This window comes from Trichosurus vulpecula, chromosome 2 (assembly GCF_011100635.1).
Source record: "Trichosurus vulpecula isolate mTriVul1 chromosome 2, mTriVul1.pri, whole genome shotgun sequence".
Lineage (NCBI taxonomy): Eukaryota > Metazoa > Chordata > Mammalia > Diprotodontia > Phalangeridae > Trichosurus > Trichosurus vulpecula.
This window is the reverse complement of record NC_050574.1, coordinates 35,780,759-35,793,250: the sequence shown is the minus strand read 5'-3', so window position 1 is coordinate 35,793,250 and position 12,492 is coordinate 35,780,759. Positions and strand designations below refer to the sequence as shown.

Genomic DNA, 12,492 nt, shown 5'->3' with positions numbered 1-12,492 from the left:
TATTTATTAAGTGCTTACAGTGTACCAGGCACTGTGCTCTTTCCTGACCACTTGGTTGTGAGTATTCTCACCCAAATTACTTTAAAGTTACTTATCTGTGCTTCCTCCGGGTAAAATGTCAGCTTCATGAGGATAGGGAATGTATGTCTTTGTATTCCTCAGACCTAGAAAGGTGCCTGGTATGCAGAAGGCACTTAATGCACGTTTTCGAAATTGGACGGATGTCAAGGAGCCAGTGAATGAGAGAACAAATGAATACATGAACAAGAAAATGAAAGGGAAAATGACCAATGCTCTCACAAACACAAGGACTGGCACACATTGAGAACCCAGCCCTGTCTGGGCCTGGCCATCTCCTTTGCCATGGGCTCAGATCTGCACGTAGGACAGGGACAAGTCTCCCTTGATTTCCACTGTGTTCACTCTGTTGAAGTCATGGAATCGATGGGCATAATCAAAGATGTGCTGGCCATTGGCAAAGATTTTGAAGCGGTCATGACCACAGCGGATGGATAGCTGGAGGGAGGTAGGAAAGGGACAGTGTAAGAATCAAGGTGGGGGACAAACAAGGGAGACAGAGGAAGGAGGATGTTCACCAACTCCCCGCCCCCAAGACTCACATCAAAGTACTGGCCCCGAGTGAATGGATTGAAGGAGATGTTCCTCTCCTCTTTCCCCCACTTGCCACCCAATAAGCTGTTGCGAACCACAACACCTTCAGTTAGCCGGGGGTTAATGTGCAGGGCCACTTCCTCAGATTGGGCCACCTTGAAGTTGATGGCGATGCTAGGGGGAAAAGAAAGGTAGAGAAGAGTCATTGAGGGTGGACCTCTATGCCTGGGCCCTGAGGGACTTGGACCCCAAAAGTGGAGAAATATGTGTGTACAGGGAAAGTGTAACTATAGATAGAAAACTGAGTATCTGAACTCCTGGGGGAGAGGAAAAATAGCAGGGCAGGGGAGGAAGATACCTGGTCCCTTAATGGGGCTGAGAGTTGGGTAAATGTTGTAATTAGGACTCCCCAGGAGGAATTTCAGGACTGGGACCCACATTTGGGTCCCTGGGGGTAGCAATGGTAACCTGAATTTGAGGGTCCCTGAGTGGGAACTTGGGCTGGGGCTTGTAAGGGGGCAAAGGCTTGGGAGTGGTGGTGGAGTGGAAGGTATCAGATGTATAACCTGGGACAGGGAGGGGCTGAGGAACTTCTGGGTCCCCAGGAGGAATTTCATTGAGAGGATAGACAAGTGGGTTCCTAAGAATTTGGAGATCTGGATAAATGGGACCTCAAAAAGGGTGGGCACTGAGGCTACGTAGATAGGTCCCTTACTTGTTGGCATGTTGGGACACCAGTCCTTTTATCACAATGGTTTTTCGGGGTGTGAGGCCACCCTGCATCCGCCCAACGAATGGCACAGGCTGTTGATCAAAGGGTCATAGACAGGATCAAGAGCTGTCCAGGACCTTAGAGGATGTTCAGCTCAATGCCCTCCTTTTATATGTAGACCGACTGTGTACGTGTGCTAGTTCCCTATCACATGCAGACAAGGAAAACAAATCCCAGAGAAGGTGACTCACGTCACACCAGTAGGAAGTAGGGGGCCTAGGATTTGAACCCAGGTCCTCTGGCTCCATTGCATCAGGCAGGGATAATGGAGAGGATCAACTGGTTTCCCACAGAAATAGATCTGACCCTCTCCCCCGCCCCATGAACTTCCTCTAGATTCTAGTCACCAAGCCTCTGTTCTCAAAAGCCCTCATGACATCCCCTTCCTTCTTAATTCTATCTCTCTGGGCCCCCACTCCACTTTTCCCCATGAGCCCAATCTCCTACCACATGAGCACCATACCGGATTGAAGACTGGTGGCCCTTCCATGGTCTGCAAAGGGAGAAAAGGAGCAGGAGATTAGGGGACCCACAGGATTACAGGACTGAGCATTTGAAGGGCAGTTGGGTCCCAAAGAAGTGAAGTGATTTGTTCATGGTCACAGAGGTGGTTGGTGTCAGAGGCAGGATTTGAACCTGGGTCTTCTCCAGGATTCATACACTCTGCTGATCGATTCTACTACGACAGGAGTCAGGGGTGACCACCCCTAGATCCAGCCCTTCCTCCAGCCACATCCTACTCACCGGTAATTCATGGGGTGCCCTTGCGTGACCGTGTCCTGGGCCCTAGTGGATGAGGGAGTGAAGAAAGGTAAGGAAAGAGATCTTCTGCTCCCCCCTCCCCTGCCCCATCTTGTATTCTCCTCCCTGATTCACTTCCTGATTTCATGCCCTGACCCCCTTCTCCTAGTGGGCACTTACTGGGTGTGCTGGAAATGGCATAGGAATCTGTGGGGACAGAATAGAAAGGCAAAAAGTATCTAACTGGAATGGGACAAAGGGGACTCCAAAACTCTAAGTAAAAAGGTGATGGAGGCATGGCACCCCTCAACCTTTGTACAAGCATGAGTTAAGAGCATGGAGCTCTACAAGGGGAAAGCAAGCACCTTAAAGTTCCAAATGGAAATTCTGGGGTGCCCAGCATGAACTCAGATGGGAGGAAGGAAGCCCCACCCCCATGGCCACCTTTATTAGGAGGGACAGACTCGATCTGATTTCTAATCCCAGCTGTCTCCCCAAACGTTTAGCTGTCCATGTGTTTGCAGAAACAGACTCAAAATAAGAATCTGGGATGACAGAAGACAGTGCTCAGAGTAGGACAGCAGCTTCTAAATCATTTCCTCCAGCTTCCTCATTTATAGAGGAGACAAACTGAGGCAGGGCCAGTGACTTGCCAGAGACTCCTTGAGTAGTACAGGGCAAATCTGGGATTAGAAACCTTCCCCTGGCTCTGAATTCAGCCCTTTTCACTAAACAGCATCAGCAGATGTTCATCTTCTTGCCCAAAGGTGGGACAATACTGGGACAACCATGTCATAATTTAATGAACTGGATTTGTAAACTGAAGGGCCTGCCTGGGCTTGAATTATGATTTATGAATTATGAATTATTTTATATGAATTATACAGGAGTTTATAAATTATATTCTTTTGCTTGCTCTTTTCCTTGGGCAAGCTGTTTTCCCCTCCTCTGTAAAACTGGGGAAGCAGGGAGGCTGTGGTGGGAGGTGGAGAGAGGAGTTGATGGTCAAAGATTCCTTCTAGTTCAAATGTCTTAGGTTCCAGGTAGGAAATCCTCGTAGGGAGCATTTGGGAGTTTCCTCCTCCCATGCTGGGCTCCCCATCTGGATCACTGTCTCTCCCAAGGTGGCCCCAGAATCTCCCAGCACACCAGGATGACAAGATGGAACATGGCGTTCCCCACCCCTGCCCCGCCCAGTCTATCCCAGTCTCTGTTAGCCCATCCCCCTCCAGAGATGCTCTACCTGGCCTGGGGCAGGGCCACCTCCAAGGAAGTTGATGGATTGAAGCTCCAGGTCCCCCTCCACTTGCAGATGGGTGACCGTCTGTAGAGGGATCCGATGAACATACTCATAGAAAGGGCTGCCATTTACCGTCACCTGAGGGGCAAGGGAGAAGGGAGGGGAGGGAGTTAGGACTCCTGAACATCCATGTCATGACTCAAGTCAAGGCCACATTATTCAAAAAGCATTCCCAGGAGTCTCCCCCTCACCCCCACTCCATGGGAATGACCCTAAATAACCCTTCCTCGGACCTCACATAACACTTATCATGGAGTATGTATCAGAGGCTGCATAGTGTAACATCCAGGAAGACCAGGAAGATAAATCCTTTCTGACACCTACTAGCTGTCACTTCATCTCAAAGGGCCTCCCAAGAGACTCAAGACTGCAGAAGAGGGTGCTGACCCGCGTTGGCAAAGGGAGTTCTCTGCCCTGGTAAATTCTCAGGTCTGGATAATTATGTGAGTACAGGAATTTTAGATCAAATTCATTCATTCATTCAAAAACAGGAAGTCTTCCCGAGCCCTTTTGGTGTTAGGGCTTTCCCTCTGTTGATCACCCCCAATTTATCCCGTCCATATCTCTCGTTGGTCCACAGTGACTTGCGTATCATCTCCCCTGTGAGCTCCTGGAGGGCAGAGACTGTCTTTTGCCTGTCTTTGTATCCCCAGGACTTAGCACAGTTCCTGGCACATAGTGGGCACTTACTGACTTTATTGACCAACTAAACAAAAGTCTGTTAAGCGCCCACTGTGTGCAGAGCTGTTCGCTCTACACAGCTTGTTGTTCAGTCCTGACTCTTCCTGATCCCATTTGGGGTTTTCTTGGCAGAGATACTGGAGTGGTTTGCCATTTCCTTCTCCAGCTCATTTTTATGGATAAGGAAGCTGAGGCAAACACGGTTCAGTCTCTTGCCCAGGGTCACAGAGCTAGTAAATGTCTGAGGCAGCATATGAACTCAGATCCTCCAGAGCCCAGGGCTGTCTCTCTAGCGCCACCTAGCGCCCCTGCTTTAGATAGGACAGGGGTGGGGAACCTGCGGTCTGGAGGCCACATGTGGCCCTCTAGGTCCTCAAGTGCAGCCTTTTGACTGAATCCAAACGGGACCTCGAGGGCCACATGTGGCCTCGAGGCCGCAGGCTCCCCACTCCTGAGATAGGGTGAGATGAAACAAAAGATACAAAGGAGAGTGCACAGTGTTAGGGAAGACTAGGGAGTTGAGGCTGAGTTAAATACAATCCCTTATTTGACAGCTGCAGAAAGTGAGACTACATGAATGGGCACATAGATAGCAAGCCACGGAGCAATATTTGAACCCAACCCTTTTCATTCCAAAGCCAGGGGTGCCTGGTAATAGTAAGTGCTTAATAAATGTTTTTTTTTTTCAGTAATTCATTCATTAATTCATTCAGTCCTTCCATGCTGCGTCCTGGGGTGGGGGTGGGGGCGTTTTAAAAACCGGGCAGGAGCTAGCTAGATAAAAGGAAATTATGTGGCTGTGTCAAAGTCTCTGGACCTCTTCCAATGAGGGGACCTCCCATCATCTAGTCCTCTAAGACAAGCCAGCCAAGCCAACATTCTGAAGACCTGCGGTCCCAGGGAATGCATTACCTTATTGAGAAAGCACTTTGCTTTCATTATTAGGAAGTCTCTCTTTAGATGCAGGCTAAATCTGCTTTTCTGAAACTCTTCCCCTTCCCCAACTTGGGCACTAAATACATGCTTGTTGACTGACCGAATCCTGCGGCCGACGTTAGGGTGTGGCCTCTGCAAGAGTGTTGGGGTTCCAAGGCCTCCCCGCTCTTGCCCAGTGCCCTGGGAAGTTTCTCTTAAATCGACTAAAGGAAGGGAAGGGACTAGGGAGCTTCGAGGACCCAGGCTGTGGGTCCAGGAAGAAGCTGGGAACAAAGCCAGCCCAAGGCTGGGGAGTTCGGAGGGACACAGCCCTGCAACGCCCCCACCCGCAACGCGCTTGACCTCTCCCAGACCTTGTAGTGCTGGTCCGTGACCAAGAAGACGAGCTCAAAGTGTTCCCCCTTACGGAAGGGCATGCTTCTCTTCTTCTCCTCGCTTCCCCAGCGGCCCCCCTGCTTCGAGTTGAAAACGACCTTGTCCCACCCGTCGAACCTCGGGTTGAAGTGGAAGGCGATGTCGCCCCCAGGCAACGCAAAGTTGACATGGAACCTGGCCGGGAGAGGCGAAGGAGACAGAAGTTCAGACCCCCCACAGCTTTCCTCCCTCCTTCCCGTCCCCCTCCCCCGGCTGCTGGAGCTGCTGAGCCTCTCGGCTCCGAGCTGGCTCCCTCCTCCTTTAGGAAGATCTCGGCCCTCCCAACGTGAGCCCGTCGGGTTCAGTTCCAGGCCTCCGTCTTCTCCCTCCCTGGGGCCAGGGCCATCGGATCAGAGCCTTAGAGACCGTGCAAGATAGGCGATGTCTAAGATGAGACGTATGTAACACAGTGCCTGGCACACAGCAGACACTTAACAAATGCTTGTTCCCTCCTTCCCATCGAACTCAGACCTCTCGTTTCACAGATTACAAATGAGTCCTCAGAGAAGGGGCATGATTTCGAGGTCACACAAGTATTTAAGTGATAGGCCAAAGATTAGAACCTGGATCCTTTGGATCCATAGCCAGCATTTTTTCCAGCCACCTCTGTCCGGGACCCCTACCCCTCTCCCATTCTCCCAATCCCTTTTTCTCTCCCCCCACCACCCTCACCTCTTCATGTGGTTACTGGCCACTCCTTGGATGTAGATAGACATTCCTGGGCGCAGCCCCCCTGGGATCTCTCTATTGTATGGGAGAGTCTGAGTGAGGAGAGGGTGGCAAAGGTTAGTGAGGCCCCGAATCAAGGTCTTACAAGTCCCCAAGACAAGAAAGGGAGGGCCTGGCTGTTCTTACCACCCAAGATTATCATGAGGATGAGAGATCAGATTTGGGAAAGACCAGGTCTGTGAGTGTGAGCACACAAGCTTGAGCCAGTTGGCTGGTCACTCACCGGGTTATAGTAGGGATGATAGCCAGGAGCCGGCATGAAGGCCATGATGGTATGGATAAAGAAGTACTGGTGGCAGAGGACAAAGAGCTGGAGTCAGGAGTAGGGCAGGGAGTGTGCCAACGATGCCTTTTATACCCCGGGAAGGCAGAGAAGGGGTGTCTTGGGTGTGGTGGCAGCAGGGTTGTGGGGGATGGACACCCCCTTACTTCCTTGCCCTCCCATCCCACCTGCTCCCTTGTTTGAAGAGATCATCCCCGCCCTGCCCGCCCCCTCCACACACCCATCAGGACTTCAGCCCCACACTCCCAACTCATTCCAGGCTGGGTCTGGAGGTTCTCTATACTTTCCCTGCCCCAGAGAAGAGGAAGGTACCCCACGACCTTTGACCACAGCCAAGTCTTATCTTGATGGTAATCTCCAGAGGCTGTAACCTCTATTGGAGAAGTGGGCGGGCTGCCAGCCCAGAACAAACAGGTGTGTAGGGCAGGAGGAAGTATCCGGCTGAGAGTGAGCCAAAGTGTCTTTGACCTCTACCATCTGGCCCCCTCCCTCAGCCTACACCCAGGACTAGCAAAGTGCACTTGGAGTCACTGTGTTCACAGAATGACTTTATTACAGAGATAGGTCGTCCCCCCCCCCCAGCCCCACCACACACACATACCCCTCTGAAGGGAAGTGGGGGGGGGGGCCTCGTGGTGTGCAGGGGGCCAAAAAAAGGCAGGGGATGCAGCTCCAATCTGTCTCCTACCCAAACTTGCTGCCTTGTGTGACTTTGGGTGACCAACCCCCACCACGAGAAGAATGCTGTGAGCTACAAAGCCCTTTTCAATAGGGCAAAGGGGGCTAGAATGGTCTCTAGGATCACAGGGTGGGGGTGGGGGTGGGGGATGGGGCAGGGCAAAGAGCATTCAGAGTTTGGAGAAGCTGATGCTCTTCAGCTCCTTCTTCTCCAAGGCAGCCTGGACCGACTTGACTATGTCTTCCGTCTGCAGCATACTCATATTCCAAGCAGTCTGGAGACAGGAGGGAGAAGGGGAGAAACCAATCAGAAGGCAGTTGGGTCCTGTCTGACTCTTGGTGACCCCGTCTGGGGTTTTCTTGGTAAAGATACTGGAGGGGCTTGACATTTCCTTCTCCAGATCATTTTGCAGATGAGGAAACAGAGGCAAACGGGGAAGTGACTTGCCCAGGGTCACACAGCTAGGAAGCATCTGAGATTGGATTGGAGCTCAGGAAGCTAAATCTCCCTGGCTCGGGCCTAGTGCTCTGTGCACTATGGCAACCCCCTGGCTGCGCCTCCTACAGAGGCAGGGAGGGCCACTCTGAATACGTGGGACCCTGGTTAGGAGAGAGTCAAGGCCGGTGGGGAAAGCAGACGGGGGAAGCACCAAGCAACCAAGCAATCCACGTTTATTAAGCAAGGTTAGGAAAAGGAACCCGGCAGGTGTCAGGGATCGGACCAGGAAGAAGGGCAATGCTGGGGGGGGGGGGGGGAGGAGGGGTTTCTGAGGCCCGCACCAAACGGGGCTCACGCTCCTCCTCCTCCTGCGCCCCACCCCTCCAGGGCCCCTCCCACCTGCCCCCCACATCCTGGCTGGCGAGGCCTGAGGCCTCCTGCCTGAAGGCGGCTGGGGTGTGAGGAGCCCTCTGGCCTGGCTTCTGTCCCATTTCTCCAGTCTGTGCCCTGTTTGTGCATGGCTGCCCTCATGCTGTCTCCTGTCCCGAGGGCAGGGCCTATCTTGTCTTCATAGCCCAATGCTTGGCACATAGTAGGGGCTTGACTGGAAGAGCCTCGGCAGTAGGGGAGGGCGTCAGAAGAATGGGCCAACTGTGCCGAGGGTGAAGGGCCTGGGGGTGGGCGCTCACCATGAAGTTGAGACTTTCGGGCACGGAGTGGTCCCGGGAGTAGATCAGGTTGACTTTGCTGCTCTGCACAGCCACAGGGCTCTTGCTGGAGATTTCATCGGCCAGAGCAAGGGCCCCTGCCAGGAGGGACTCACGGTCCTTAAACACTCGGCTAAGGGTGGGTGGAGAGGACCCGAGTCAGCCAAGCCTTAGGGCCCACGGGGGTCTAGGGGAGTGGGCAGTGAGGACTCGGCTCTCCTCGGGAAGTGCTGGGACCTCAAGGCCTTGGCTGGAAAGGAGGACAATGATGCCTGGATGGAAGGGTTCAGGAGGCCCAGTGTCCCAGTTCTGAATGGGCCTGGGGGGATCCCCTAGGAGGGGACACGGAGGCTGCATCTGGAACCCACAGCAAATGCCCAGCACCCCTGGGTTCCAGAGTAGGGTTGGAGGGCTAGGACCCAGACTTACTGAGGTCATGGCTGGGAGCTGGGTACTCTTGAGTCCCCTCCCCAGATGTGGAATCCTGAAATTCCCTCCTGGAGCAGGGCACTGAGGAAGGAGAGGTCTGGGGGCTTACCTGACCAGCCCGCTGCTCACAGCTTCATCAGCCATCATCTTTCGGGCAGTGAAGACCAACTCGTTCACCAGGCTAGGGAAGGGGACGTTGAGCTTAGTGAGATTCTGACCCCGAGCCCACCCCTTCCTTTTCCCTCCTCCCCAAAGCCCTGCTGCCTGCCTGCCACACCTTTGGCTCCCCATGACCCGGGGCAGACGCTGGAGTGTCCCCACATCTGCAGCCAGACCAATGTCTACCTCCTGTGTGCGAGATTAGGAGAGAGGAGCTGAACTTTCCAGTCATTTACCCAGGGGGGTCCCCCCGGCCTGAGCTTCTACTCACCTTCACCTGGAACCAGGCATCCTCAGCACAGTATCTGATATCACAGGCAGTGATGAGGTCCACTCCTGGAAGGCACAGGCAAAGTGGCTCAAGAAATTACTGGGCCACAAAAAAAAAAAAAGAAGACTCTGGAGATGGCATGGGGGAGGAGGTGAAAAGGGCCCTGGATTCAGAGGGGCCTTTGTGGCAACTTGGATGGCCTCACCAAGTCCCTCCCACTTCTGTCAAGGGACCAGAGCCAGAGGGGGCTCAGGGTCCTGGGCCAGGACTGAGGAAGTCCCCCCCAGACTCACCTGCTCCAATGCAACCACCATGGATAGCAGCGATGACAGGCTTGGGGCACTGAAAGGGATCGAGAGGGTCAGAGGTGGGCCAAGGGAGCTGCCCAGGACCTCCCCCAACCACCACCATAGGGTGGGGCTGGGCCTGCCCCTTCCTCCAGGTAAGGGGGCAATCCCACCTTCTCAATGACATTGAAGGTCTCCTGGTGTTGGGCAATAAATTCTCGTAAATTCCAACTGACCCGGGCTGTGTCCTGCCCTTGTGGCTGGATCAGCTCTCCACTCATATCCATAAGGTCAATACCTGGAGGGAGGGTGAGGGATGACCTGGAATCGTCTCCCCAAGTCTGCCTCTCCACCCCCTATGACTTCTCAGTCAGGAAACCTTACGTCCAATCTCTGAAATTGGCTGCATGACCCCTGTGCCTCTATGTGCCCATCTGTAACGTGGCGATAATATTTTCACTCATACCTAGCCCAATGGGGCTGTGAGGAAGGCACTTTAAAAGCCTTAACAAATCACCCACTGGCATCTTCTGAGGTCCCTTCTGAGGTCCCTGATCATAACGTCATGACCCTCAACTACGGAAAATGAGAATGAAGAGTGGGTCCCTTCCCTGACGGGGCATGCCCTGTGATCCAGGCCCAGGCTCGAGTGAAGAATGCTGAAGCTGGGAGTCAGAGGACCCGAGTTCAAAACTCAGAGGGGTTACCTGTGACCATGGGCAACTCACTTTCCTCATCTAGGTAAAATGATGGGGAGACAGACTCCCAGGCCAGGAAGGGCTCCAAGGAGCCCCAGGCTGGGACAGAGGCTCCCCCTGAGAAGCTAAAGGAGATGGAGGGGAACCTGAGGACATTACTCCAGGCCAGAAGCCTGTGCCCTGGGGCTGGGGGCCCAGAGTGGGGCTCTGGAGATACCTGATGAGAACATCTTTCCAGCCCCCGAAAACACCACAGCCCTGCAATGGGGGTCCTTGGCAATCTTGTTGAAACATTCCACCATCTCCCTGTGAAAAGAGGGCCAGGTCAGGGCTTCCAGGGAGCCCTGGGCCAGAGTCACTGTACGCCAGCTGCCCTGTTAGTGTGTGCCTCAATTCCCCTTCTATCAATGCCCAGTCTTTTCTCTCCCTCACGGGTCCCCCTGTGCACCTGGCACATAATAGGCGCTTTTAAAACGCCTGATCAAGCCTTTCCCCATGGTCACCACCCGAGAACACCCTACCCGGCCAACTTCTTCCTGAACAAGGTGATCTCTGGTCCTGACTCTGCCCCACAGATTCTCAGGGGTCTCCTTGCTGCCTGCCCTTGTGATCTCCCCTCCTCCTAGTGGCTGGCCCAATTCTTACCCATCCTTTTAAGCCTCCTTCCTGCCCCCCACCCCATGGCATACTTACTGTACAAGTGAAGACACCTGGTCTTCTATAACACTACCAGGTGGCCTAATGCATAAGGAGCGGGCCTTGGAGTCAGAACACCCTGGGATCAGGTCCTGGCTCTCAGCTAACACTCTAAGTGGCAGAGGGCTGGCCCATACCAGGTGGGGTTTTCTATGCCTCCCCCCAGCCCAGCACAATGCTAGGCACAGGGGGATTATTTGCTTACTAAATGTTGAGTGAATGAATGAAGGCCCAGGTCACTGGAGGGCCTCAGACACTACAGACTCAGTTGGCCACTGGCCTCCCCCTGCCAGGAAGCCCTCCCAGCTTCACCCCCAGCCCAGACCTCCAGAACGCCTTGTTCATGGCATTCCTCTTTTCTGGCCGGTTTATCTCCACGTGCAGGACATGGTCCCCAGCTTCGGTCACTTTGAGGGACTCATAGTCGTGTTCTTTTGCCGGGGTTGCTGCAAGCTCCTTAGAGGAGCTCAAGGGACGGAAGCTGAGGTGGGGGGCATGGTTGGCCATCAGTCCTGGGTTTGGGGGAGGGCAAAGAGACTCCAATTACCCTAAATTTCAGGAAAACAAGTGGGATTGGGGGAAGGGGGAAGGACAAGAAAATGGGAGGAGGCTCCAGGGAGAGTAGGAGAGAGGTGGGGGAGGGGGGGATTGGAGAGCGAGGGGGTTCTGGGGGAGACTAGGAGATGGGGGCAGAGCTGGAGGGAGGGGGAGGGTACTCCAGAGCTGGAGGGGGCTCCGGGAAGACTAGGAGAGGGGAGGGGGCTCAGGGTTGCATTGGTAATTAAGGTGGGACTTTTTCACTGTTTTCTTTTTCTTAATTAGCATGCCACCTCAATTACCAATACACCGTAGACTAGGAGAGGGGAGGGGGACAAGACTGGAGAGAGGGGGAGGGGGCTTCAGGGAGGCCGGACTGGAGGGAGGGGACGGGGGCTCCGGGGAGACAGGACAGCGGTGAGGTAGGGGCTACAGGAGGCCGGGAAGGGTCAGGACTCTGATGTGGGTGAGAGGTCACGCCGCCGACTGGAGGAGCGAGGTCTAAACACGAAGTAGGGGAAAGGTCGAGCTGGCCGGACTGGGGGAGGCGTCAGCTGGTGAGGGGAGGACTCGGACCCGGGCCCCTCCTGCCGCCCCGAGCTCACGACCTCCACCCCGAGCCCCGGACTGTGGGACTCACGCCGCAGCAGGAGGCTCCGGAGCCCGCGGGAAGCTGAGGCCGCAACCGACATCCCGACTACAACGTGCAGACTGCGCCACAGGGTGACACCACATTGGAAGGGGGCGGGGACGAGGCCCCGCTCTCTTGGGTGGGGGCGGTGCCCGGGGGCGGTGCGCCGCGGCCACGTTGAGGAACGGCAGGGCGCCATCTTGTTTCCCCGGCCGTCCCCGCATCCCGAAGGCGCTCCGCCGCCATGGCGAGTGAGGGCAAACAGAAAGTAGGGTGGGCTGAGGGGCGGGGCTTCTGTGAGGCTCCGCCCCCGGGCCGCCCTCGGGAGCCTCTAGGTCAGGGCCACGGCCGGGAGGGGTGCCCCTCCCCCACTCCGAGCCCCGGAGGAATGCTAGAGCTGAAGAAGGAGACTTGTTGTGAGGCCTGAAGGGATCCTGTGGCCAGTGGGCGGGGCCTGGGGAAGGGAGGCCCCGCCCCCACCACCAAGTGACC

General features: G+C 54.8%; 2 protein-coding genes across 2 annotated transcripts; both read right to left on the bottom strand.

Annotated features, from left to right (window-relative positions):
• On the bottom strand, positions 1-6,622 carry LGALS4 (galectin 4). Its single transcript, XM_036746315.1, has 10 exons — positions 6,409-6,622; positions 6,129-6,217; positions 5,396-5,591; positions 3,369-3,503; positions 2,306-2,332; positions 2,129-2,170; positions 1,848-1,877; positions 1,328-1,416; positions 621-786; positions 1-516 (listed from the first exon to the last, which is right to left on the bottom strand). Exons 1-10 carry the CDS (start codon positions 6,451-6,453, stop codon positions 370-372), a joined length of 966 nt encoding a protein of 321 aa, XP_036602210.1. The 5' UTR covers positions 6,454-6,622; the 3' UTR covers positions 1-369.
• A 373-nt stretch (positions 6,623-6,995) lies between these two features.
• On the bottom strand, positions 6,996-12,257 carry ECH1 (enoyl-CoA hydratase 1). Its single transcript, XM_036746314.1, has 10 exons — positions 12,010-12,257; positions 11,158-11,344; positions 10,354-10,442; positions 9,612-9,736; positions 9,445-9,493; positions 9,152-9,216; positions 8,999-9,069; positions 8,831-8,902; positions 8,275-8,425; positions 6,996-7,421 (listed from the first exon to the last, which is right to left on the bottom strand). The coding sequence occupies exons 1-10, from the start codon at positions 12,197-12,199 to the stop codon at positions 7,317-7,319; spliced, it is 1,104 nt and encodes a 367-aa protein (XP_036602209.1). The 5' UTR covers positions 12,200-12,257; the 3' UTR covers positions 6,996-7,316.
• Between the last annotated feature and the right edge of the window lie 235 nt (positions 12,258-12,492).